Source organism: Hypomesus nipponensis, chromosome 20 (assembly GCF_054491055.1).
Source record: "Hypomesus nipponensis isolate SF chromosome 20, ASM5449105v1, whole genome shotgun sequence".
Taxonomy (NCBI): domain Eukaryota; kingdom Metazoa; phylum Chordata; class Actinopteri; order Osmeriformes; family Osmeridae; genus Hypomesus; species Hypomesus nipponensis.
In genome coordinates, this window is record NC_140380.1 from 4,597,501 (window position 1) to 4,621,988 (window position 24,488).

Genomic DNA, 24,488 nt, shown 5'->3' on the forward strand with positions numbered 1-24,488 from the left:
TCTCTTCTCCTCTCGTCTCCTCCCTTCTCCTCTCCTCTCTTCTCCTCTCGTCTCCTCCCTTCTCCTCTCCTCTCTCCTCTCTCTTCTCCTCTATTCATGGTGTCCTTCATCTGAATTCAATTACCATTCAGCTCATAAATGAGCTGGACTCTGTTTTCTGATTCAGCCTAGGAAGGCATTATGGAGATGAGATGGCGTGGGTGTGTGTGTGTGTCAGGGAGGTGACACCGCCGGGTAGAATGTCACCCCAGTTAAAGTCTATGTACACAGCATTATCGCCTGCGTTAGCACGTTAGCACGTTAGCATGCCGCCACCCTGGCCCTGACAATAACCTGAAGGTCGGACTGGACACTGGGGAGACCTGGGAGTGGGGGGAGGGATGGAGGAGGAGGGGAGGGGAGGGGGTGGGAAAGGGAGGGGGGGGGAAAGGGAGGGGGGGGAAAGGGAGGGAGGGGAGGCCGAATATGTTGGTGGACTAGCACATGAACACTCATGTGTTTATGTGCGTATGTGTGTGATGTGTGTCTGTGTGCATGCCTGTATATGTGTGTGTGTATAGGTGAATGTCTGATGTGTGTGTGTGTGTGTGTGTGTAGCAGTGCTAACTAGCCAGCTAGCAGTGCTCCACAGGGACCAGAGCTGGACAGCTGTCCAGCTATTAACCAGGTGGAGAAGAGACTTTACACCTGAACAACCCTGCCTCTCTCTCTACCTCTCTTTACCGTTCTCTCATTCAACCTCTCTCTCCTCCCTCCCTTTCTCTCTCCACTCCTCTCTCTCTCTCTCTGTCCCACTCTCTCCCTCCCTCCTCTCTTTCTCCCTCTCCATCCCTGTCATACTCCCTCTCGGCCTCTACCTTTCGCTCTTTCCCCCTCTCTCCCTTCCTCCCCCTGTTTCTCTTCCGCTCCCTCCCTCTCTTCCCTTCTCTCTCTGCAGATAACAGGGTGTCGTTACGGACGAAAGGAAGTGGCCATTTGAGATTGGGATATACGGTATACCCCAGATACACACACACATACACACACACACTCCCTAGACCTGTCTCACCTGCTGGCACACACACACACCATGCACAACCCCCCCCCCCCCCCCCCCCCCTGAAGCCCACACACACACACATACACCCTCACTGACCCTGAGAGAGGCTTACAGAGGGAGCTCAGGAAAAGTTCAGTCTGTTTGGCGCACACACCACACACTCAAAGCACACACACACACCCCACACACACACTACAGACCACACACACCACACACACTCACACACAGAAGCTGTGGTAAGCCAGTATATTTCCGGTATGAGTGTGCGGGCCAGACTGGCTCTGAAATGTATGTGTGTTTGTGTGGTCTGGGGTATGTGCGTGTGTGTGTGTGTGGTGTGTGTATGTGTTTACCTAGCTCCTGTCCTCATTACAGACTGTGTTGTCTCTAAACATGCTGGATCAGTTGGGCCGAGGAGAAAAGGGGAGAGAAGAGAAAAGAGAGTAGAGCAGAGGGAGGGGAGAGGAGGAAAGGATGAGGGAGAGGAGAGGAGAGGAGAGAAGGGAGGAGGGAGGAGGGGAGAAATGAGGGGATAGGAGAGGAGAGAGAAGGGAAGGGAGGAGGGAGGAGAGGAGAGATGAGGGGACAGGAGAGGAGTGGAGAGAGAAGGGAAGGGAGGAGGGAGGGGAGGAGAGGAGAGATGAGGGGAGAGGAGAGGAGAGAGAAGGGAAGGGAGGAGGGAGGAGAGGAGAGAGGGGAAGACTGGAAAGAGCGGGAGAAAGGAGGAGAGAAGATAGAGAAGAGGGGAGAGGACTATTGAGGAGGAGAAAGTTAGAGAGGTAGCAAGAAGGAGGCAAAAAGAGGAGAGAGAGGAGGGTGAGAGAGAGGGAGGTAGAGAGGAAGAGAGGAGAGGGGGGTCTAACATCAGTGTTGTTGTAACCATGCCTGCTCTCTCAGAGATTCCACTTTAATTGATTCCTTTTTAAACAAATACAGTGTTGGAATGTTAGTAATGAGGGGGCTTTGACCCGGTCAACTCTCACACACACACACACACACAAGCACACACACCCTGGCCCCCATGCTATCAGTGTTCAGTTGTTTCCAAAGGAACAATAATGCATCCATGAACTCTGACATGTCCCTGTGTGTGCGTGTGTCTGTGTCAGAGAGGGGGGTCTCTGTGTGTGTGTGTGTGTGTGTGTGTGTGTGTGGAGGGTCCTTGCACATGGAGGGGTCCTGAATAATTCAGACTGGACCTGCTGAACACAGTCCTGTCAGCACTACAACACTCAGGAACCAGAGAGGGGGGAGGGAGGGAGGGAGGGAGGGAGGGAGGGAGGGAGGGAGGGAGGGAGGGAGGGAGGGAGGGAGGGAGGGAGGGAGGGAGGGAGGGAGGGAGGGAGGGAGGGAGGGAGGGAGGGAGGGAGGGAGGGAGGGAGGGAATCTCCAAGTCATCTATAGAGTCACGAAGGACGGACAGAAAGACAGGAAGAACGAGGTAGGGAGAGAGATGAAGAGAGAGATAGAAAGGGAGAGAAAGAGCGAGAGAGAGTGAGAGAGAGAGAGAGAGAGAGAGAGAGAGAGAGAGAGAGAGAGAGAGAGAGAGAGAGAGAGAGAGAGAGAGAGCGAGCGAGAGGAAGAGAGAGGGACCACATGATTCAGGAGCTACAGTGTGTTTACTCAACACCAGTGAAATTTCCTTTTTCTCTCCTCATCTCTTATCTCTGTTGTTCCAGTTTGTAGTGACAGTACGTAATAACACCCCCTTCTCCTCGTCTGTGTGTCACAGAATAAACGGCCATAAAACATTTAATTGGAGACTTTGGAAGGCCGAGTGATAAACAGTGTGATAACTGGTTAGCTGAGGTTTATGGTGCTGTATGGAATGATGCTGCCGTGGGTTTATTAGCACATACACACTCTGGCGAAACACAACACTAACTCTACGTCTGTAACTATGGAGAGACTTGACTTTGGAGAGAGGAGAGGAGAGGAGAGGAGAGGAGGGGAGGGGAGGGGAGAGGAGAGGAGAGGAGAGGAGAGGAGAAGAGAGGAGAGGAGAGGAGAGGAGAGGAGAGGAGAGGAGAGGAGAGGAGAGGAGAGGAGAGGAGAGGAGGGGAGGGGAGGGGAGAGGAGAGGAGAAAAGGTGAGCGATCAGCCTGTCTCTCACTTTGGTTTAAACCTGTTCCTGGTAACTCAGTCACAAAACTCCACAGCTTCCCCCTCCCCCCCTACTCCTCCCCCTCCTCCTCCCTGTCAAGGGAGGGACAAAAGGGAGGTCTAGATTCATTAAATACTAACCTGTCCATGCTTGAGTAGGAAAACTACCCCCTGCAGACAAACACACACCCGCATACACATACACACACCTCTGCGCTTGTTGAAGACTTTATTTGTGTAAAGGCAGCAGTTCTGTGATAATTACAGCTAAATCCCTGATGTGAATGAAAAGCACTTAGACACTAATCCTGCCTCTGCCTTTACTCTACTGTACTGTGCTGTATTGTTTTGTATGTCCTCTACTCTAATGTCTTCGCCTCTACTGTACTCTGCTCTACTCTACTGTCCTTCTTTTCTACTCTTCTCTGGGTGCAGGGGGCAGAAGTCCTGATTCAGCTCCTGATCATTTAGTCTTTTTTGTTCTCCACCTTCAGCAACACACAAAACAATGCTTCAGCTGAAACTCTCCTGCCCTCTCCCCCTCTCTCTCTCCCTCTCTCTCTCTTTGTCTTCTCTTTCTCTCCTTCTTTCTCCTTCTCTCTCTCCCTCTTTATCTTCTCCTTCTTGCTCTCCCTCTCTCTCTCTTTCTTCTCTCTCTCCTTTCCTCTCTCTCTCTCTCTCTCTCCAGATCCAGGGTGAATATATTAGAGAGGTGGGGAACAGCTCTCTAACGATCCATGTTAATAATATGCTTATTTACCTGAACACACACTGAACTCTGGGCACCACTTACCCCCCCCCCCCCAACACCCCCCCCCCCTCCCCCTCACATCTGCTGATGTCATCATCAAATTTAAGGGGCTGTGCAATATTAACATTCATCCTCTCTCGCCCCTCCGCTCTCTCTTTCTTGTTCTCTCTCTCTTTATCTCTCCATCTCTCCTCTTTTGCGTTTTAACTTCAACAAGCCAATTACCCAGCTGGCCAAACCAATTACTCTGTATTTGTTCAGGAGTTTTCAATATCACTGTCTCCTCCTTTCTCTCTCTCTCTCTCTCTCTCTCTCTCTCTCTCTCTCTCTCTCTCTCTCTCTCTCTCTCTCTCTCTCTCTCTCTCTCTCTCTCTCACTCTCTCTGCGTGGTGATGGTGTGTGTGTGAGTATGTGCGTGTACACGTGCGGTGTGCGCGTGTGTGCGAGTGTACCTTCATCTGTGTGTGTTTGTGTGGTGTGTATGTATGCGTGTGTGTATGTGTATGTGCGCTCGTCGGTGTGCGTGTGTCCGTGTGTATCCGCGTGTGTGACAGGTGGAGGGGCAGACTCTTCCTTGTGTCCTGGAGCCTTTATTAAGAAACAGGTGCAGCGACAATGTTTCTGTTTCATCTCACCTCCAGGTCTACTGGCCCGGAGCCACACACACACGTAGACACACACACACACACGCACAACCTATAGCCGGAGCATGGAGGGTCATAGCTATGAGTGACATTTCTGGGACCGTGGGACCGAAACACACCCCCCCACTTCAGATTAAATTCCTTAAGCGTGGGAGGTGGCCACTTCTGACCCCTATTTAATTAAAATCACAGGAGGAGCCTATCACTGTGTCTTTTATCCTCTGTTTTGTATCCACACGCACACACACACACACACGCACTCACGCACACAAACAAACTCGCGCGCACACACATACCTCATACTCGCACAGCAGAAATACACTCGTACAGACACACACGCACGGTACAGACACACACGTACGGTACAGACACACACCACATATATACGCTTGTACACACATACACTCACACAGACATTCATTCACACACAGATCCTCTCCCACACACCCACACACACACACACTCACAGATACGCTCTCCCACACACACACACACACACACACACACACACACACACCCTCTCTCTCACAGATACACAGATACTCTTTCTTTCTCACACACATACATACACACACACACACTCTCTCTCACACTCTCTCTCTCACACACACTCTCTCTCTCACACACACACACAGTGTATAAAACACATATTTGATGTTTTCATACAGCAACACCAGAAGCACAGTGACATCCTAAACGTTCAGAACCTACTGAAATCAATCTAGGGATGTGTGTGTGTCTGTGACTGTGTGTGAGGATAGACAAGAGACAGGCAGAGAGAGAGAGAGCGAGAAACAGATGTATAATCCGAGTGGAGCATTAGTAAACATTAGCTCCATTTCCATCCCCCGAACACATAAACACACGCGAACACACTCACACCCACACACACACACTCACACTCACACACAGACATATACAAATCATTGGTGTCAGTTTCCACTTAGTAGAATGAAAGGCCTGGTGGAGACTGAGGGAGCGGTGACAGACACAGCTGGGTACCTGCCTCGAGACCACGTCTCACACACACACACACACACTACACTACACTATCAATCAATCACACAGCCTTTGTGTGTCTGAGTATGTGCATCTGTGTGTGTTTAAGAGAGAGCAAGCAATGGGAGAGAAAGGGAGAGGGAGAGAGAGAGAGAGAGAGAGAGAGAGAGAGAGAGAGAGAAAGAGAGAAAGAGAGGAAGAGAGGGAGAGAGAGAGAGAGATAGAGGTAGTAAGAGGGAGAGAAAGAGAGAGGAAGAGAGGGAGCGAAGGAAGGAGAGTGGGGAGAGGGATAGAGAGTTGGTTCGTCTTACCTGGTGAAGATGGACAGTCCACAGTGAGGAAGAGGAGGAGGGGAGGAAGAAGAGGAAGAAGAGAGAGAGACAAGGTTAGTCAGAGATTATTGTCGATCCAACCCTAACCCCAACCCTAATCCTAGTGTATCCAACCCTAGCATTTCTCACCCTCGAATATCTAACATAGTTTATCTAACGCCAGTATTTCTAACTGTAGTTTATCTAATGCTAGTATTTCTAACTGTAGTTTATCTAACGCTAGTATTGTAGCAAACCAGGGGAGTCAGACCAGCCAATCCGGCCCCTCAGGCGAGCGCTTAAAGGGAGCCAGCCCAAGGCCGCAGGGGAGGGAGAGAACCAGAGACAACGCTGGAGGAGCGTCGCCCAAACGACGAACCTTTCCCTCTGCTTTGACCCCCCAGAACCACACTCCTTGAAGGACAACAGACCCCGGACGGGAAGACCCCTGATTTCAAGTTTGTCCCACTGCCCCCTCCCCTGAAACCCTTTAGTAAAGACCAATTTATGTTAACCCCAAGTGTCGGAGTCCTATTTTATTGTGTATCGGGCCTTCAAGTCCCTTGGGTTACTACAGTATTTATAACTCTAGTTTACCCAAACCTAGTTTATCTAATCCTAGTTTATTTAACACTAGCATATCTCACCCTAGTAAATCTCACCTAACCCTAGTATATTGTGTATTTGATCATACTGGGTCTGGGATTAGGGTGAAAGTGGGTGTGTTTCCCTCGGGGCCAAAGCGCTCCAGATGTATTGTGTTTGTGTTGGAGTAGGAGTGGATATAAAGACACACACAACCAATCAGGACACAGATCTCTCACAGGAATCTAGGTCTTTTATTGTTGCCCACGAACAAGACTGTCTGGCAGCCTGTGTGCCTGTTTGCGTGCGTGCCTGCCTGTTTGTCTGCCTGTCTGTCTGCCTGTTTGCCTGCCTGCCTATCTGTCTGTAGAGAGGGGGGGGGGGTTATAGACACAGACAGAAAAGCAAAGGCAGATTGAGAGAGAGATAAAGAGGGTTTATAGACAGAGAGACTGAGAGACAGAGCAAGACAGAGATAGAGGATTTATAGACAGAGAGACAGAGACTAGATAGACACTAGAGAGAGAGAGAGAGAGAGAGAGAGAGAGAGAGAGAGAGAGAGAGAGAGAGAGAGAGAGAGAGAGAGAGAGAGAGAGAGAGAGAGAGAGAGAGAGAGAGAGAGAGAGAGAGAGAGAAAGAGAGAGAGGTTCATAAACAGATAAACAGACAGAGACAGAGGTGTACAGACAGAGAGACAGAGAGAGCAAGACAGAGATAGAGAGGGTTTATAGTAAGACAGGGACTAGATAGAGAGATACAGAGACGGAGAGAGAGGGTTTATAGACAGAGGGAGCGAGTGAACAGGGTGTATTCATAGTTGTGGCACGTTTGTTTAAACATCAGCATTTACGGAGACACGTCCAATTACACACCTCCATCGCCACGGGAACATAAATGACTACTCTCATCACCATACACAGCATTGCTGCAGAGGGAGGGATGCGTGTGTCTGTATGAGTGTGTGTGTGTGAATATGTGTCGATGTATAGCGTGTGTGTGTCTGTGCCTTGGTGTCAGTGTGTTTCGTCTCTGTCTGTGTGTGTCTGTGTGTGTCTGTGTGTGCGTGATAATGTTTACAGGGGCTGGATTGAGGTTCTGCTGACAGGGGGGGCGTGTCCCTGGAACAGCTGTCACTGCGACAACCAGACTTGTCTCCGTGGGAACAATGCCCGCCGCCGAGGTTCCACTGGGGGAGGGGCCTAACTGGCGCTACGCAGCCTCATGCTCGTACACAGTAATTAACCACTCAGGAGTGTGTGTGTGTGTGAGTGTGTGTGTTCGTGTGTGTGTGTGACACCCACTGACAAGGTGGTCAGTAGTAGGGCTGTTATTAGGGAGGGGCTGGGGAGACACATTGTCACACACACACATTGTCTCTCTCGCACACTCATACTGTCAAAGGGGTACACACGCACACATTTTTCTCAGAGACACACACACACATTGTCTCTTTCACACACACACACACACATTCATTGTCTCACGCACACACACACACACACATTGTCTCAGACACACATACACACACACCACATTGTCACACATACTCTTGCTGTCCTATTCATACCAGATCCACCCAGAGCAGGGACAGCCTTGTGTTCCATGTTTATGTGCAGGTACTTCCTGTTCAGGCTTAGCACTTCCTGTCTCAACAGGGTCACATGAGGACAGGAACACACACCTCCACATGTACAAGGCATTACTGAGATAGCACACACACACACACACACACACACACACACAGATCCAGATGTACAACGCATTACTGCCTTCTAAATATACACCCCAAATAGACCTACAGCGGGGAACACACACACACACACACACACACAAAAACATGTACACACAGCCATGCAATGAGAGCACAGAGAAAAAGACACAGACAGACAGACAGACAGACAGACAGCTAGACACACACCAGGCCACGTTGACCAGCAGGTATGACCAGGGCTTGTCTCTCCATACCTCCGTTGGCAAAGCAACCACCATCTGCCACAACCAGGATCAGCTTTATGATGCCCAAGTGAACCCACTCTACACACTCCACACACACACACACATTCTACACACACAAACACTCTACACACACACACACACACATTCTACACACACAAACACTCTACACACTCCACACACACACACATTCTACACACACAAACACTCTACACACACACACACACACACACACATACTCTACAAACAAACACACAAACCCGCACACACAGTCACTCTCACACACATACTGTACACTCACCTACACACTCACACACACACACACTCACAGACACACAAACAGACATTCACACACACACACACACACACACACTTAGACACACACCCAGGAGAGGAACGGGGAGGGGAGGAGGAGAGGAGGGTAATAGAACAGACAGGTAGTGACAGGGAAGGTCTGCTAGCAGGTTTTAAATCAGGCAGCTGTGAGGGCAGCCATATGCAGGGCTGAGTTATGGCTCTTTCCAACCCGTGTGTTTTAAACGTGACCTTGCGAACACACTAACCCTGACCTCCTTCTCTCCTCGCCATTTAAATACTTACTGCTGCTACATACATGCATTCACGTACCCACGCATGTACACACACACGCACGCACACGCACTGCCGTGAGACGAGAGCATCGTCTTCATTCGCATGTAGTATGGAGGCTCTTATGACAGCGCTGTGCTTCACACCTCTCATCCTCCCAACCTTACCCCACCTCTCATCCTCCCAACCTTACCCCACCTCTCATCCTCCCAACCTTACCCCACCTCTCATCCTCCCAACCTTACCCCACCTCTCATCCTCCTAACCTTACCCCGCCTCTCATCCTCCCAACCTTACCCCACCTCTCATCCTCCCAACCTTACCCCACCTCTCATCCTCCTAACCTTACCCCACCTCTCATCCTCCCAACCTTACCCCACCTCTCATCCTCCCAACCTTACCCCACCTCTCATCCTCCCAACCTTACCCCACCTCTCATCCTCCTAACCTTACCCCACCTCTCATCCTCCTAACCTTACCCCACCTCTCATCCTCCTAACCTTACCCCACCTCTCATCCTCCCAACCTTACCCCACCTCTCATCCTCCCAACCTTACCCCACCTCTCATCCTCCTAACCTTACCACACCTCTCATCCTCCTAACCTTACCCCACCTCTCATCCTCCCAACCTTACCCCACCTCTCATCCTCCCAACCTTACCCCACCTCTCATCCTCCCAACCTTACCCCACCTCTCATCCTCCTAACCTTACCCCACCTCTCATCCTCCTAACCTTACCCCACCTCTCATCCTCCTAACCTTACCCCACCTCTCATCCTCCTAACCTTACCCCACCTCTCATCCTCCCAACCATACCCCACCTCTCATCCTCCTAACCTTACCCCACCTCTCATCCTCCTAACCTTACCCCACCTCTCATCCTCCCAACCTTACCCCACCTCTCATCCTCCTAACCTTACCCCACCTCTCATCCTCCTAACCTTACCCCACCTCTCATCCTCCTAACCTTACCCCACCTCTCATCCTCCCAACCTTACCCCACCTCTCATCCTCCTAACCTTACCCCACCTCTCATCCTCCTAACCTTACCCCACCTCTCATCCTCCTAACCTTACCCCACCTCTCATCCTCCTAACCTTACCCCACCTCTCATCCTCCCAACCTTACCCCACCTCTCATCCTCCCAACCTTACCCCACCTCTCATCCTCCTAACCTTACCACACCTCTCATCCTCCTAACCTTACCCCACCTCTCATCCTCCCAACCTTACCCCACCTCTCATCCTCCCAACCTTACCCCACCTCTCATCCTCCCAACCTTACCCCACCTCTCATCCTCCCAACCTTACCCCACCTCTCATCCTCCTAACCTTACCCCACCTCTCATCCTCCTAACCTTACCCCACCTCTCATCCTCCTAACCTTACCCCACCTCTCATCCTCCTAACCTTACCCCACCTCTCATCCTCCCAACCTTACCCCACCTCTCATCCTCCTAACCTTACCCCACCTCTCATCCTCCTAACCTTACCCCACCTCTCTTCCTCCTAACCTTACCCCACCTCTCATCCTCCCAACCTTACCCCACCTCTCATCCTCCTAACCTTACCCCACCTCTCATCCTCCTAACCTTACCCCACCTCTCATCCTCCTAACCTTACCCCACCTCTCATCCTCCTAACCTTACCCCACCTCTCATCCTCCCAACCTTACCCCACCTCTCATCCTCCCAACCTTACCCCACCTCTCATCCTCCCAACCTTACCCCACCTCTCATCCTCCCAACCTTACCCCACCTCTCATCCTCCCAACCTTACCCCACCTCTCATCCTCCTAACCTTACCCCACCTCTCATCCTCCTAACCTTACCCCACCTCTCATCCTCCTAACCTTACCCCACCTCTCATCCTCCTAACCTTACCCCACCTCTCATCCTCCCAACCTTACCCCACCTCTCATCCTCCTAACCTTACCCCACCTCTCATCCTCCTAACCTTACCCCACCTCTCTTCCTCCTAACCTTACCCCACCTCTCATCCTCCCAACCTTACCCCACCTCTCATCCTCCTAACCTTACCCCACCTCTCATCCTCCTAACCTTACCCCACCTCTCATCCTCCTAACCTTACCCCACCTCTCATCCTCCCAACCTTACCCCACCTCTCATCCTCCCAACCTTACCCCACCTCTCATCCTCCCAACCTTACCCCACCTCTCATCCTCCCAACCTTACCCCACCTCTCATCCTCCCAACCTTACCCCACCTCTCATCCTCCCAACCTTACCCCACCTCTCATCCTCCCAACCTTACCCCACCTCTCATCCTCCCAACCTTACCCCACCTCTCATCCTCCCAACCTTACCCCACCTCTCATCCTCCCAACCTTACCCCACCTCTCATCCTCCTAACCTTACCCCACCTCTCAACCACACGTCAGTGTTGATGTTTGTATGATGTTGACCACACATGACACCTGCAATGCAACCAATGAGAGACCCAGAGTCTGATAGAGAGTGAGAGAGACGGAGGGATGAGAGAGATGAAGGGATGGGAGAGAGACAGAGGGACTAAAAGACATGGTTGAGAGAGCGAGAGACAGCGGACGAGAGAGAGCTGGATGAGAGGGACGGAGGGATGAGAAAGAGATGAGAGACCAAAGAGAGACGTATGAGAAGGGTAGAGAGGTTAACAATGACCAATTACCTATTTTCCACTCTTACGGTGTCTTCATCAATACCTCTCACACACACGCAGCGCGTGTATGTGTGTGTGTGTGTGTGTGTTTGACACTATCGGGCCTGTCTCTCCACATCCCCAGCAGCAAATAATTAAAGAGCATTTATTTACCTTCTTTAGAAAACCTGCCGTCTCCTTTCACCCCCTTCTCCTCCTCTCTTCTTTATTCCTCTCTCACTCTTACCTTTTATCTTCTCCCCCTTTTCCCCCTTCTCCCCCTTCTCCAGTCCACCCCCCGCCCCCTCCCTCATTCCCTCTTGTGTCCCCTCCTCTACTCTCTTCTCCTCTCTCTCCTCTCTCTCTCTCTCTCTCTCTCTCTCTCTCTCTCTCTCTCTCTCTCTCTCCTCCTCCTCCTCCCCTCCACCCAACCCTCTGCCCCTCTCCTTTCCTTCCCCTCTCCATCCCTCCACCCCCCCACCTCTGTCCCTTGACCAGGGACATTGTGATGTCACTCATAATAAATCATTCCTATTGGCTCCCGGTGTGATAAACTCCTCTTCGCCTCGGCAACGCCGCCCCGTCACCGTGGTGATACATATAAAACACCATCCACCCAGATAAACCATTACCCAGAGGTGTGTGTGTGTGTGTGTGTGTTTGTGCGTATTTGTGTGTGTTATCAGTGGGTCACCCTTTATCCCAGACCAGAGACAAGCATGATGGAGAGATGAAGGGAGAGGAAGGGAGGATGAGAGGAGGGATGGAGGAGAAGAATGATGGAGGAGAGAAGGTATAGAGGGTTGGAGGAGAGGTGGGGAGAGATGGAATGGAGCAGGGGAGGGGTGGAGAAGAACAGGGATGGAGGATAGAAGGGATGGAGGAGGGGGGAAGGAGGAGAGGATGGAGAGGAGGGATGGAGGAGAGAAAGGTTGGAGGAGGGGAGGGATGGATGAACGGAGGAGGAGAGGAGGAGAGGAGGAGGGATAGAGGAAAGTGCTCCATAAGTGAGCCACACACTGACAAATTTAACCAATTAGGAGTTTAGATCTCCTCTCTGTATATCTCACTGAACACAATGAAAAGAGAGAGAGGGGGGGGAGGGAGAAGGGAGGAACGAGAGAAGAGAGTGAGAGTGGAGAGCAGAGAAGGAGGGAGACAGAGAGAGAGGAGAGGAAGGAGTGAGTTCAGAGAGATATATAGACAGAATTGAAACAGAAGAGAGAGACAGAGAGAGCGAGAGAGCGAGCGAGCGAGCGAGAGAGAGAGAGAGAGAGAGAGAGAGAGAGAGAGAGAGAGAGAGAGCGAGAGAGAGCGAGAGAGAGCGAGAGAGCGAGAGAGAGAGAGAGAGAGAGAGAGAGAGAGAGAGAGAGAGAGAGAGAGCGAGCGAGAGAGAGAGAGAGAGAGGCAGAGTGCTCCAGTGGCTCTACTCAGTCATGCTCAGCGAAGAGCAGAGAAGAGGAGACTCGCTGCGTCTGTCTTGCAGGGATTAAAAGCAATCTATATCCACATAAATCATTGATTAAATGAATCATGAAATTAATATGTAAATTGTGTGTTTAACCTCTATTTATGTAGTGCTGTCTGTCATCGCTGCGTAAATCTCAAACTAATTACTACAGCACAGGGAGCAGGAAGGAGGGATGGGGAGAGAGAGAGAGAGAGAGAGAGAGAGAGAGAGAGAGAGAGAGAGAAAGAGAGAGAGAGAGAGATAGAAGAGAAGAGAAGAGAAGAGAAATGAAGTGGTAAAAGTGTGACATATTTATTAACTCAATGTTCAACTACATCAGTTCACTCATTACCAGTGAGGGGAGGAGGGGAGAGGCTGGGGGAGGCTGCGAGGAGGGGGGAAGCTGGGTGAGGCTTGGGGGAAAGAGGCTGGGAAGGAGGCTAGTGGGAGGTTAGGGGAGGCCGGGAGGAGGAGGGGATGTTGGGGCGGCTGGGGGAGTGCAAGATTGGTGCCAGCTAAGCAATTTCACAGTAGTGGGAGAAGAGGTGTAAATGGCCCTCGACTGGACACCAGCACACGCACAAACAAACTTCTTCTTCACCTGCACACACACATACACACGCACACATACAGACACACACGGACCTAGGCACGGACAGACACGTCCATGCGCGCACACGCACCATATTTGAGGATGATTGACAAGTGACTGCCACTCCTATCATATCATGTCAGAAGGAGGAGAGGATAAGAGATACTCCAAGAGTGGATGGAGGGAGGGAGGGAGGGAGGGAGGGAGGGAGGGAGGGAGGGAGGGAGGGAGGGAGGAGGGAGGGAGGGAGGGAGGGAGGGAGGGAGGGAGGGAGGGAGGGAGGGAGGGAGGGAGGGAGGGAGGGAGGGAGGGGGGGGGGGGGGGGGGGGGGAGGGAGGGAGGGAGGGAGGGAGGGAGGGAGGGAGGGAGGGAGGGAGGGAGGGAGGGAGGGAGGGAGGGAGGGAGGGAGGGAGGGGGGAGGGAGGGAGGGGGGAGGGGGGAGGGGGGGGGGGAGGGAGGGAGGGAGGGAGGGAGGGAGGGAGGGAGGGAGGGAGGGAGGGAGGGAGGGAGGGAGGGAGGGAGGGAGGGAGGGGAAGACAGGAATGTCCAGATTTACGGTGTGATGAAAGGCCGTTACTGTGGCAGCTGTAACCGTGGCAGCCGTAACCCTGGCAGCCGGTGTGATGTTTCAATAAACTACTACTGACCCTGCCACAACCCACAAACCCCTGCAACAGCCACGCCCAGGATGTGACATCACTGACACGCAATAAAACTGAAGCGTTAAGGGCTTCTGTTCAACACACAATCTGTACCCATCAGAAATAACAACACTACTACACTTGTACATGACGTTACAGTTCACAAGCGATAACTAGCGGTAACTAGCGGCAACTAGAGGTAACCGGCGGTAAACTCACACACACGCACTCACACACATGCAGTGACAGGAACACACACACATGCAATTTCATGCATGCTTACACAACACACGGTTCACAGACAACACACACCCTGACCCCTCTATGCCCTCTCTCCAAAAAGCCTTCCAGTCAGATAAAAGCCTGTGATCGGGTTTCATAGCTGGGCAATCTTCACTGTCAGAGAGGCCCCAGACACACACACACACACACTCAGTACATGCACAGACACACACACAGTACACACACACACCAGAGAGACAGTTGAGAGTAGAGACTCTAGTCTTAGATAGTATTGATCTTTGTTTAGACGTTTTCAGAGACCCGAGTCTCTTTAGACACCACGAACACAAACAACAATGTAGACAATACGCACGCTCAGTACACACACACACATGCTCACACACTCATATATACACACTTACACACATACCTACACACTGCACACACTACACTGTAAACACTCAATAGACCCATGCACACACTCGCATACACTAGACACACACACACAGCCATCACAAGTTAGAATGTAAGCTCCCCTGTGACTGGGATGGGCGGGGCTAGCTGGGTGGGCGGGGCTCCTCTCTGCCCGTGATGACTTGGTAAACATGTAAACAGCATGGAGTAAACAAGGTGCAAACAAGCTGGAAACAACGGATGTTTAGATGTGATCTAGAACATCACCCCTGGATGGTCACAATCAACAACAGGCCAACTGACTCTCCCTTTCTCTCTCACACACAACACACACACACAAAACACAAGAATATACACACGTACACACTCGCACAAACGCATGCATGCACACACACACACACATGTACACCAGTCCTTAGCTCTAAATCAGAATAGTTTAGATACATTCCTGTGAGGTGATTAAATCCAGACCACAATCCTCCTTCTCCTGCTCTCTCTCTCACACACACACACATACACACACAAACATACGTACACACACAATACATACATACACGCACACACCTGTAGCCATCCTATCCCCAACCCAGAGATAAATCAGTCTCCTCTCCTCTTTTCGCCTCTCCTCTACCCCTCTATCCTCTCCTCCACTCCTTTTTCTCTTCTCCTCTCTCCTTTCCTCCTCTCTCCTCTCCTCCTCTCCTCCTCTCTCCTCTACTCCTCTTCTCTTTTCCGGTATCATCCGCTCCTCCTTTCCTCTCCTCCCCTTCTCTCTCCTCTCCTCTTCTATGAATACACGTCTGCACTTCTCTTTCATCCCTGTCCTCTCTATCGCTCTCTACCTCTCTCTCTCTCTTCTCTCTCTCTCTCTGTCTCTCTCTCTCTTTCTCCCTTTCTCTCTTCCTCTCTACCTCTCTCTCTCTTTCTCTCTTTCTCTCTCTCTCTGTCTCTCTTTCTCTCTTTATCTCTTTCTCTCTTTCTCTCTACCTCTCTCTCTCTTTCTCTCTACCCCTCTCTCTCTTTCTCTCTACCTCTCTCTCTCTTTCTCTCTACCTCTCTCTCATGTCTGAAGAGGTCAGAATGGAGCACACACACACTTACTCACACACATGCGTTTAGTCACACACCACACACACATATACACCACACCACACCACACACACCTACACAAACCACAACACATATACACACAGCACACCACACACCAACACCACACACACAGACCACACATACATTTGATCAGAAAAGGACTCCACAAACACACACCCACACACCAACACCAGACCATACCACACACACACACACACCGATAACACACATACACACCACACACACACACACATGGCTTAAATGTCTGATTGTGGAGTTGCCTGCTGCTAAGCAGTGAGAGGAGCCACACACTGCTAAACACATCATCAAATATTCATCATGTGGAACTGGGATGCTGGTTCACATTTCTGGATTGAGTTCCTTACAGAGGCACGCTACACACACACATGCACACAATCACTTTACATACATACACACACGCAGTAACACACACTCTAACACACACTGACACACACACTGACACATAGACACACACTCAATAACACACACACTCTTCCTCGCACCAGCGATTGCTCCCACCATCTAAGGAGCAGCTAATCTCAAATTGGCAAAAAAAAAAAAACGATTAAAGATTCTTTAAGATGGTGACACGTCTTAACAAAACTACAGCCATGAGGCTACTCACACAAACACACACGCGCGCACACACACACACACACAGTAGCTGCCGTTGGTGGAAACGACGGTGCCGATTTTAGTGTCACATTTAATTTTCTGCTTGGTGCTTCTCTCGTCTCCCTCTCCAAAAACACACTCTTAAACATCCTCTCTAATTAGGTGATTAGAGCTTAGAAGGCCACGATCGCTCATTTGCATAATTCAATCATAAAAAGTTCGAGATACATATTTCTCTGTTCGTTTGCAACTGTCCCCAGGCTTGTGATACTAATGTGATTAAACAATACCTCCTCCACCAGAACTCAGCTACAGGCATCTCAGAGATTATTTTATTCATTTCACGAGACAATCAACGTTATTCTACATGACTGGTGTAAATATAGCAGAGCGTGACGTGCAGAGGAGAATGTGCCGGAACCAGAGTGACACCTGCTCATGTGGTCTCTCTGCTGGAGGGATGTGGAGGATGGTGGACAGGCATACACACATTCTCATACACACTCTCACACACACACACTTTCACACCACACGCACGTAAATACACAACCACACACTCACGTTACACAAACACACACCTACACAACTGCACACACACTCACACCACACAAACACGCATTGACACAACCACACACACAAGCGCATACTTACACAGACACAGACATTCACACACTTACATATACACAACCACACACACGCACACACACTGACTGAGGTGAGTACCAGACTGATGGTGAGTGTGTGTGTGTGTGTGTGTGTGTGTGTTCAGTAAGGCAACCCCCCTCCCTTTCTAATTGACCACATGTGTCCTGGCTTTGCTGCTGTAATTCATTGGTCACGGCTGTAACACTGATCATGAAGTACAGAAGCATGCTGACACACACACCCTCACACACATCCAGGGAGAGTTAAGCCCAGTCATAAAAATATCAAAGTGGCCCTGCCTCCTGTTCAGAGCAGCTCTCAGGAGAGTTAAATACGATTCTTTCTCTCAATTAGACCAATAACCCTCGCCATATTTCTGCTCTGTCTGTATTTATGTTTCATGTCCCGTTCAGTTCAAACAGAAATACAATTTGAAATCGGATGGAACGGTCGCACACGCACAGATTACAGTTGACTGGTTTCTCATCAGGATTGTGCGTTTACGGCGTGCGTGGATCTATGCTTGTGTGCGTGCTATTGTCTCGCTTGATGACCACTCTGCACGTGCAGTATGTATTATTGAGAGAAGAGCATCCAAAAAGAGCAGAGCGGTATAATATATATATAATTCATACATGACATTAAGAAGTATGAGGAGCGACAATATCTACTGGGGGCATGTGTGTGTGTGTGTGCGCTGTGTGTGTGTGCGTGTGTGTCTGTGCGAGTAGTGCAGATGAATGTGTGTGTGTGTGCACGTGTGTGGGGGGGGGGTGTATGTGTGTGTGTATACTGCCCAGGGCATGGCTACAGGCACAGATTTGTCCATATGTACCACTGACAACACACACATACACACACCATCCCCGTCGTACAATGATCTCCATGTCTTTATCGCTCCCTACCTCCTTCTATATCTATCTTCTTCCTTCCCTTTCTATCACCATCTCTCTCTCTCTCTCTCTCTCTCTCTCTCTCTCTCTCTCTCTATCCCTGCTTTTCTCTCAATATCCCTCTCTATCTCCCTCTACCTCTCTACCTCCCCCTCTCCCGCTCTCCACCCCCCCCCCCCACACACACACACACACACACTTTCGATCTCACACACCCCAGCAGCTGTGTCTAACTCCCAGGTACCTCCCTGTGCCCCAGCCTCACTCCCAACCCTTACCCCACCCTAGCCCCAAGCCCAGCCTCACCCCCACCTCTCATTCAGCTCTGTCTATCTGTCGCGCGCTCATCTGCATGCACTACGACACCGGTTAAGCGGTTAAAGCGGCTAATCCAATACACCTTGGACGAAGGGAGAAACGCGCGCGCGCCCCAGAGTGTAAAACAGCCCAGATGTTCGTCTAATGTTGTTTCCATTCAATCTCCTAAGTGCCTCGTGCTCCTAGTCCCCAAGTGCAAACTGGTTTAGCGTTGTGTTTAGCTTGCAAATTCTTTTTAATAAATAATGAATGCAATAAAAACCCGGAGATCAATCGCGCGCTGAGATATCATAAAAACGCAGTAAGTGGCGCTTGTGTTTGCTGATTGCAGTGTTTCTGCCCGGTCCCAGATTGGCCACGTCAGTGCTAAAGGTTCTGTCGAAATGTTTTTGATGATATCTCCCGATGATTCCGTCCCCGTTCCCCGGCCCCGGACGCCCGGTAATGAAGGCAAATGATCCTGCCTGTTTTTTCCTCTCCCTCTTTTGCTCTCTCCGCCAGATATGAACGGAGAAGGGAGGAGGGCGGGGTGGCGAGGGTATGTTTGAAGACATTAGTTACAACCATCTGGCGGGCCGGGAACGGCGGAAGACGGTTCACTCTGACTGTAAAATGCTGCGCTCCGCTGGGCGCGCGCGGCCTGGTTCGCTGTAAAAGCACGGGCCGCAAGGTGCAAATTCAATTCTCTCGTCTCTCCCGTTGTCGGCCGCGGGGCCCGGGGCGCTGCCGGTGACACCGACTTCAATCCGTCTGAGGTGAAAGGTAGCTTAGTACAGCATGCTACTGGGCTACCGGGGAACGGCTATACGTTCACATCTCGGCGAGGCCTGTGACTAAACTGCTCATCTATGGTTAGATAAATATGAGATTCAATGTATTGCCTCTCTCACCTTCTCTCCTATCCCTCTTTATCCTTCCTTCTATAGCTCTCCATCTTTCTCTCTGCTTCTCTTTCTGTTTCTCTCTCTCTCTCTTCATCCCTTCCGTCTGGAGGCAGCAGGTCTACCTAACAGCAGGTTAGATTTGAGGAGCGCGCGACAGATTGATTTAATAGATCCGGGCCGGGGGACGGTGAAGCGGGAGGGCCGGGGAGGGGCGCGTGCTGAAAGGTTAATTACAGAATCTTGCCCAAACTGACCATCTGGACACGAGCGGAAATATCTCCCTGACCAGCTCGCGCTCTCTCTTTCCCCCTCTCTCATTTTCTGTAACACTCAGTGGCATATTTGATTAAGACGAAGTAGCAGGGTAAAAGAACATGGAAAGGAGTGTGTGTATGTGCGCGCGCGTGAGATGAAGACTATATCAATTGATGTCTTTGGGCGCAGTGTGAAATGAATTCTTGAGCGGCGCATTACCTTGCGCATCCGGAAACACAATTTTCCTTGTTTTATTCGTAAACGTTCTTTTATCAGGAGTGACCCAATTGGTGTGTATACTGTGCTTATACGGCGTAGCTGAATGCTGCGAACACGGCGTGAATACTAACAGAGGCCTGGAGAGCTGACCCGGCGGAGGGAGAGGCTACAATTCACGTCCTCTGAGGACAATAGTGCAGTTTAACTGTAATCAATACCGCTCACGTCACCTTGGCTTAACGGGCGCGGCCCCGCCGGCTGACACATGAACCGTGAAAGCGCGAGAAAAAGCTCAGGCAAGCAGAAGCCTGTCAAAATGTTTATAATAAAATAGAATTAAAATGGCACGAAAAACAAAGACAATTAGAAGGTCCTATGTTTTGTAAGCGAACAGACTCAATTGCAGAGTCTTTAATAATTATTTTAAATCCGTATGTTGTGACAAACTGTGTCCAAATCCGTGATCAGAAAAGGACGTCTCAAACATGTCCCCATTGGCCAACTCAAGGTGGATCCCCAAAAGGGATTTTATAAAAATATACAGGCTATACATTTATTTATAGACTAAGCTAAATTAAATTAATGTAGCTGTCTCTTTGTGTCATTATTAGGCTATGATAATGTTGTCATAATTACTATTAGCCTTTTCTATATATAATTTGTACAGTGCCTTTAGTTTTCAGCCTTTAATATTTAACAATTGAAATGAGCGTGCTTTAGTTCCGGTGTGTCCTCTGTCTGGCGGGATGATTGAGAGCTCGAGCAGGCTGTCTGAGTTTCGGCGTAACTCGGTGTGTCAGAGACCGCTGCGCTGCGGTGAGAGACAAAGTTACCGTCCCGGTCCGTGGAGACAGAAACACCCTGAGGGGTCGGTGCCGGGGACCGGGGGGAGAGCGAGTCTTCGGCTTTATTTAGTGTTCTGTCCGCGAGCACTTTTATCCTGGAAAGCAATAGATTAAGATTCTGACTTCAAATTGAGCAGAGAATGCATCTGCGATGATCCACCTTAACGTGTCGCATTGATTTATTAAAAAATATGCACGCGGCGTCTGCGGTAGCCCCCGAGTGCACGGCAGCCAGCTCAGTTGAAGAGCAGCTCGAGGAAAGAGTGACGGCCGAGGGAAAGCGGCGATCAGATAAGGATAAGTTAATGTTGTTTAGATAACTGTTCTTCGCCTATCACTGGGCCATGTGACATTAAATAAAATGTTGTATTTTGTTCTCTCTGCATAAAGTAACCAATTCACAAATGATCAACTCCAGGCCTGTTTATGAAGTGATTAAGATGACCACCGGCTCATATTAAAAAGATGCATCGCGTCGGTCAATAATCGCTTTTACTTTGTTTCCCTAATCTCTCTTTCCGTTTCTGTTTTCTCAGCCGCAGACGACGCGAGAAATATGCGCTTAAATATTTTACAATGTCCTTTTACAAATGAACACAAATGTTTAAGGTGCCAGTAGCTAATATGTTCAATCTATTTAATTAAAAAGAATTTAGCACAAACCTAACTTGACAACGGCTCTGACACGTTGAGAGGGGAGAGACACTGATGAAGCTTGAGCGGACACGTCCGCTGCAAACCAAACACGGGCTGAAAGCGCTTCATAAAACTATAACCATAAAACACATACCTGATTATTCTCGGAAAGGGAAATTAATTTGAGAAAATAAACCTGCCCAGCAGACGTGCTGTTGGTTCAAAGCCGTCTTCCAACCAAGCTGGGAAACTGTGAAACAGGTGGCGCAAGGGTCATACAATCCTTCTTGACCAAAACACTATCTTGTGTATTAAAAAAAAGCATTTGACGTTCTAAAAGCCACTCAGTCACTTAAAAAATCTACAGGCTATGTTTTAAATTTGTAGGTTTTATTAGCCTTCAATTATTTTACACATATAGGCCTAAGACCTTAGACAATTAAGAGATGAACTCTGAGAGAACTGTTCATGTGTTTGTTGCGTATTTACTTGTGAGTGTACTCAAGTTTATAATTGTGAGTGTATTTAGGCTAAGTGTTTGTGCTCGTGTGTTTAATTGTGTGTGTGTGTGCTTGTGCTGTTAATTGTGTTTAATTATTTGTGTTAAATAGTGAGTTTGTTCTTGTGTTTAATTGAGTGTTTGTGTGAAGTATAGTAACCACTTCGCTTAAAGAGGAAGATAGAAAGTACACATTTGAATCCACAATAGTTGACACCCAGGCCGTATGTTTGCGTGTGTGTAACACGGATAGAGAGAAAGAGAGAGAGAGAGAGGGAGAGAGAGAGAGAGAGAGAGAGAGAGAGAGAGAGAGAGAGAGAGAGAGAGAGAGAGAAGGGGGGGCGAGTAGCCTACTGAAGTTGCCAACGACCTGAACTACTTTAAACAATGCTTTGATGACGATGCCGTAGCTGAACGGTGAGGGCTGCAGAGCCTCAAATGTAACACGACTCCTCACGCGCATTTCATCACGGCTAGAGTCAAGTTCAAACCATGGCCTACGGTCGCCTCTCTACACAATTAAGTAAGGCCAGAAACTTTGAGTTGATTGTACATACACACGCATGCACCCCGCAAACACACACACACATAATCCCTCACACACTATGTATCTTTCCTTCTCTTTCGATATGAAAGCAGCAGTGGGTGACTTACTATACACCGTAACGTACTAACCTGGCGTTGGTGCAGTCGTTATAAAGCGCCTCGAAGTCCTTGCGCGTAATGAGTTTGCATCGGTTCACCCCCGGCTGTATGGCTCCGAGCCCCCGGAGGATGCGGACCTGCTCTACGGTACACACAACCGGGCAGATATCCAGGCGCTTCAGCTTGGTGTAGACGGTGTGCAGCCCGCCGACCAGGTGTTTGAGGAAGAGGTCAAACACCTGCGGGAGGCAGATGAGCTCCTGACCGTCCACGCTGAACGAAGCCACCTTGACCCCGTGCACCTCCACCATCTTGCACTCGTTATTAACGCTCGCGCCGGTCCCGGTCCCGTTTCCCCCACCGCCGCCGCTGATGAAAGAGTTGATCATGCTGCTGGTCAGGCGCGGGGACTCGGAGGGGCTTGTGTAGAGTGGATCCGAGCGGAACAGGCTTCCCGGGGCAGGGACGGAGGTTGGCGAGAGAACCGGAGGAGTTGCTGATAGGGCCATAGTTGCTCGGGTTTCTTCCTTTCCTCGCGCTCTTTCTCTCTCCCGCTATTTTGGTTATCTTATTTTTCCTGTCGTTCTTCTTCTATTTCTGTTTTACCCTCGCACGCGCTCCCTTCGGATAGTCGGTAATGGGCAACCACCGATCTCACAAGTGCGCTGGCCGGACTGAGCACGAGCGACTCACGGTTTCAATTAGCCAGCCCACCGATGACTAAAATGACAACTCCACCAACCAACCAGAAGAGACGCAGTTCGTTTACGAGCATCGTATTGGTGCTTCGAGCGTGACTGGCGGATCAACCGGAGAGAGAGCGGGGCGGGACTACAATGACGGATTCTCCGGTACTCCAGAACTTTTCTCAGACTTGGAAACTCTCATTACTGTTCAGCTCCGGTGGTGGGAAACATGACTTACAACCATAAAGCCTAATGTCTCACAGCTGCGTACACACAACACCAACGGATAGGCTGTTAACGGTGCTGTAATAACGGTAATAACGGCTGCCCAGACTCTCCTTCGTTTGATTTCTATCTCATATATTTGCAATCTGTTCACTTATCATTACAGAACATTGAATAATCTGATTGGTTAGTCTGTCTACTGAGAGTGATTTCAGTTCAATTTATAGGCTATTTACTAGCCTAATTCGAAATACCAACAATACTAACCAGCACCGTATAATTACAGATAATAATACCCTACATTCTTCAGCTATCTAGGAGGAACATGGCTTTATCAGTTTACACAAAAACAAATGTTCTGGAGTTAAAGGTCTGTGAGATTTTTCCCGGTGCTGTCCCTACAGGATCTCGCGCTGCCTGTGTTCGGAGTCTGTGGGCTTCACCGGGGTGCAGTAGAAGTCTCCGGTAACGGGTTCCATCTGCAGCTCTCTATCTCCGCCCTGCCGGGGAAGCAGGCTCACTGCGAAGGGACGGTAGCGGAGGAAAGCGAATGTACATTCCCTCCCTCCGTCACCTTCCCGTACACGTGGAGGCGCATTAATAATTTTTGAACATCAATTGAACACAAAAATAAGATAAAAAAGTTTCATTTCATTCATTGTGTAAATATAGGGACAATAGGCCTATAGGATACACTCAAACTGTCTGAATGAGCCTACTTCAGTCACAGACGGACTGACGGAACGCTGCATGGTCTTTGATCCAAACTCCCCGTTGATTACTGAGTTGATTACTTAGTATCAAACCACTCATCTCAGCAACAACAATGTGAGTAATAAAACTGTTCCGGCTTCTAATCTCTCCGGTTGTTTTCATGCGAATCCAAACCTATCAATTTGTGCTCAACATCTGCGTTGTTCTGCTGCGTGTGTCTTTGCGTAAGAGCGCGGACCTGGCAGCGTCACAAGCAGATGGCACTATTTCAAACACAAACCTCTCTATGAGTATAAGAGTGTTGGGAATGAATAGAGGAACGCTACTTAACCTTTGGGCCTCCTCGCCGTGGAACTGGAGATTAATATTCT

At 49.8% G+C, this 24,488-nt stretch overlaps 1 protein-coding gene across 1 annotated transcript in view; it reads right to left on the bottom strand.

Annotated features, from left to right (window-relative positions):
- dacha (dachshund a) overlaps positions 1–23,246 on the bottom strand; it is a 74,826-nt gene extending 51,580 nt beyond the window's left edge. The window contains 1 exon segment of the mRNA XM_084683580.1: positions 22,523–23,246. Within this exon segment, the coding sequence (XP_084539706.1) occupies positions 22,523–23,001 (479 nt within the window). The 5' untranslated portion in view covers positions 23,002–23,246.
- Between the last annotated feature and the right edge of the window lie 1,242 nt (positions 23,247–24,488).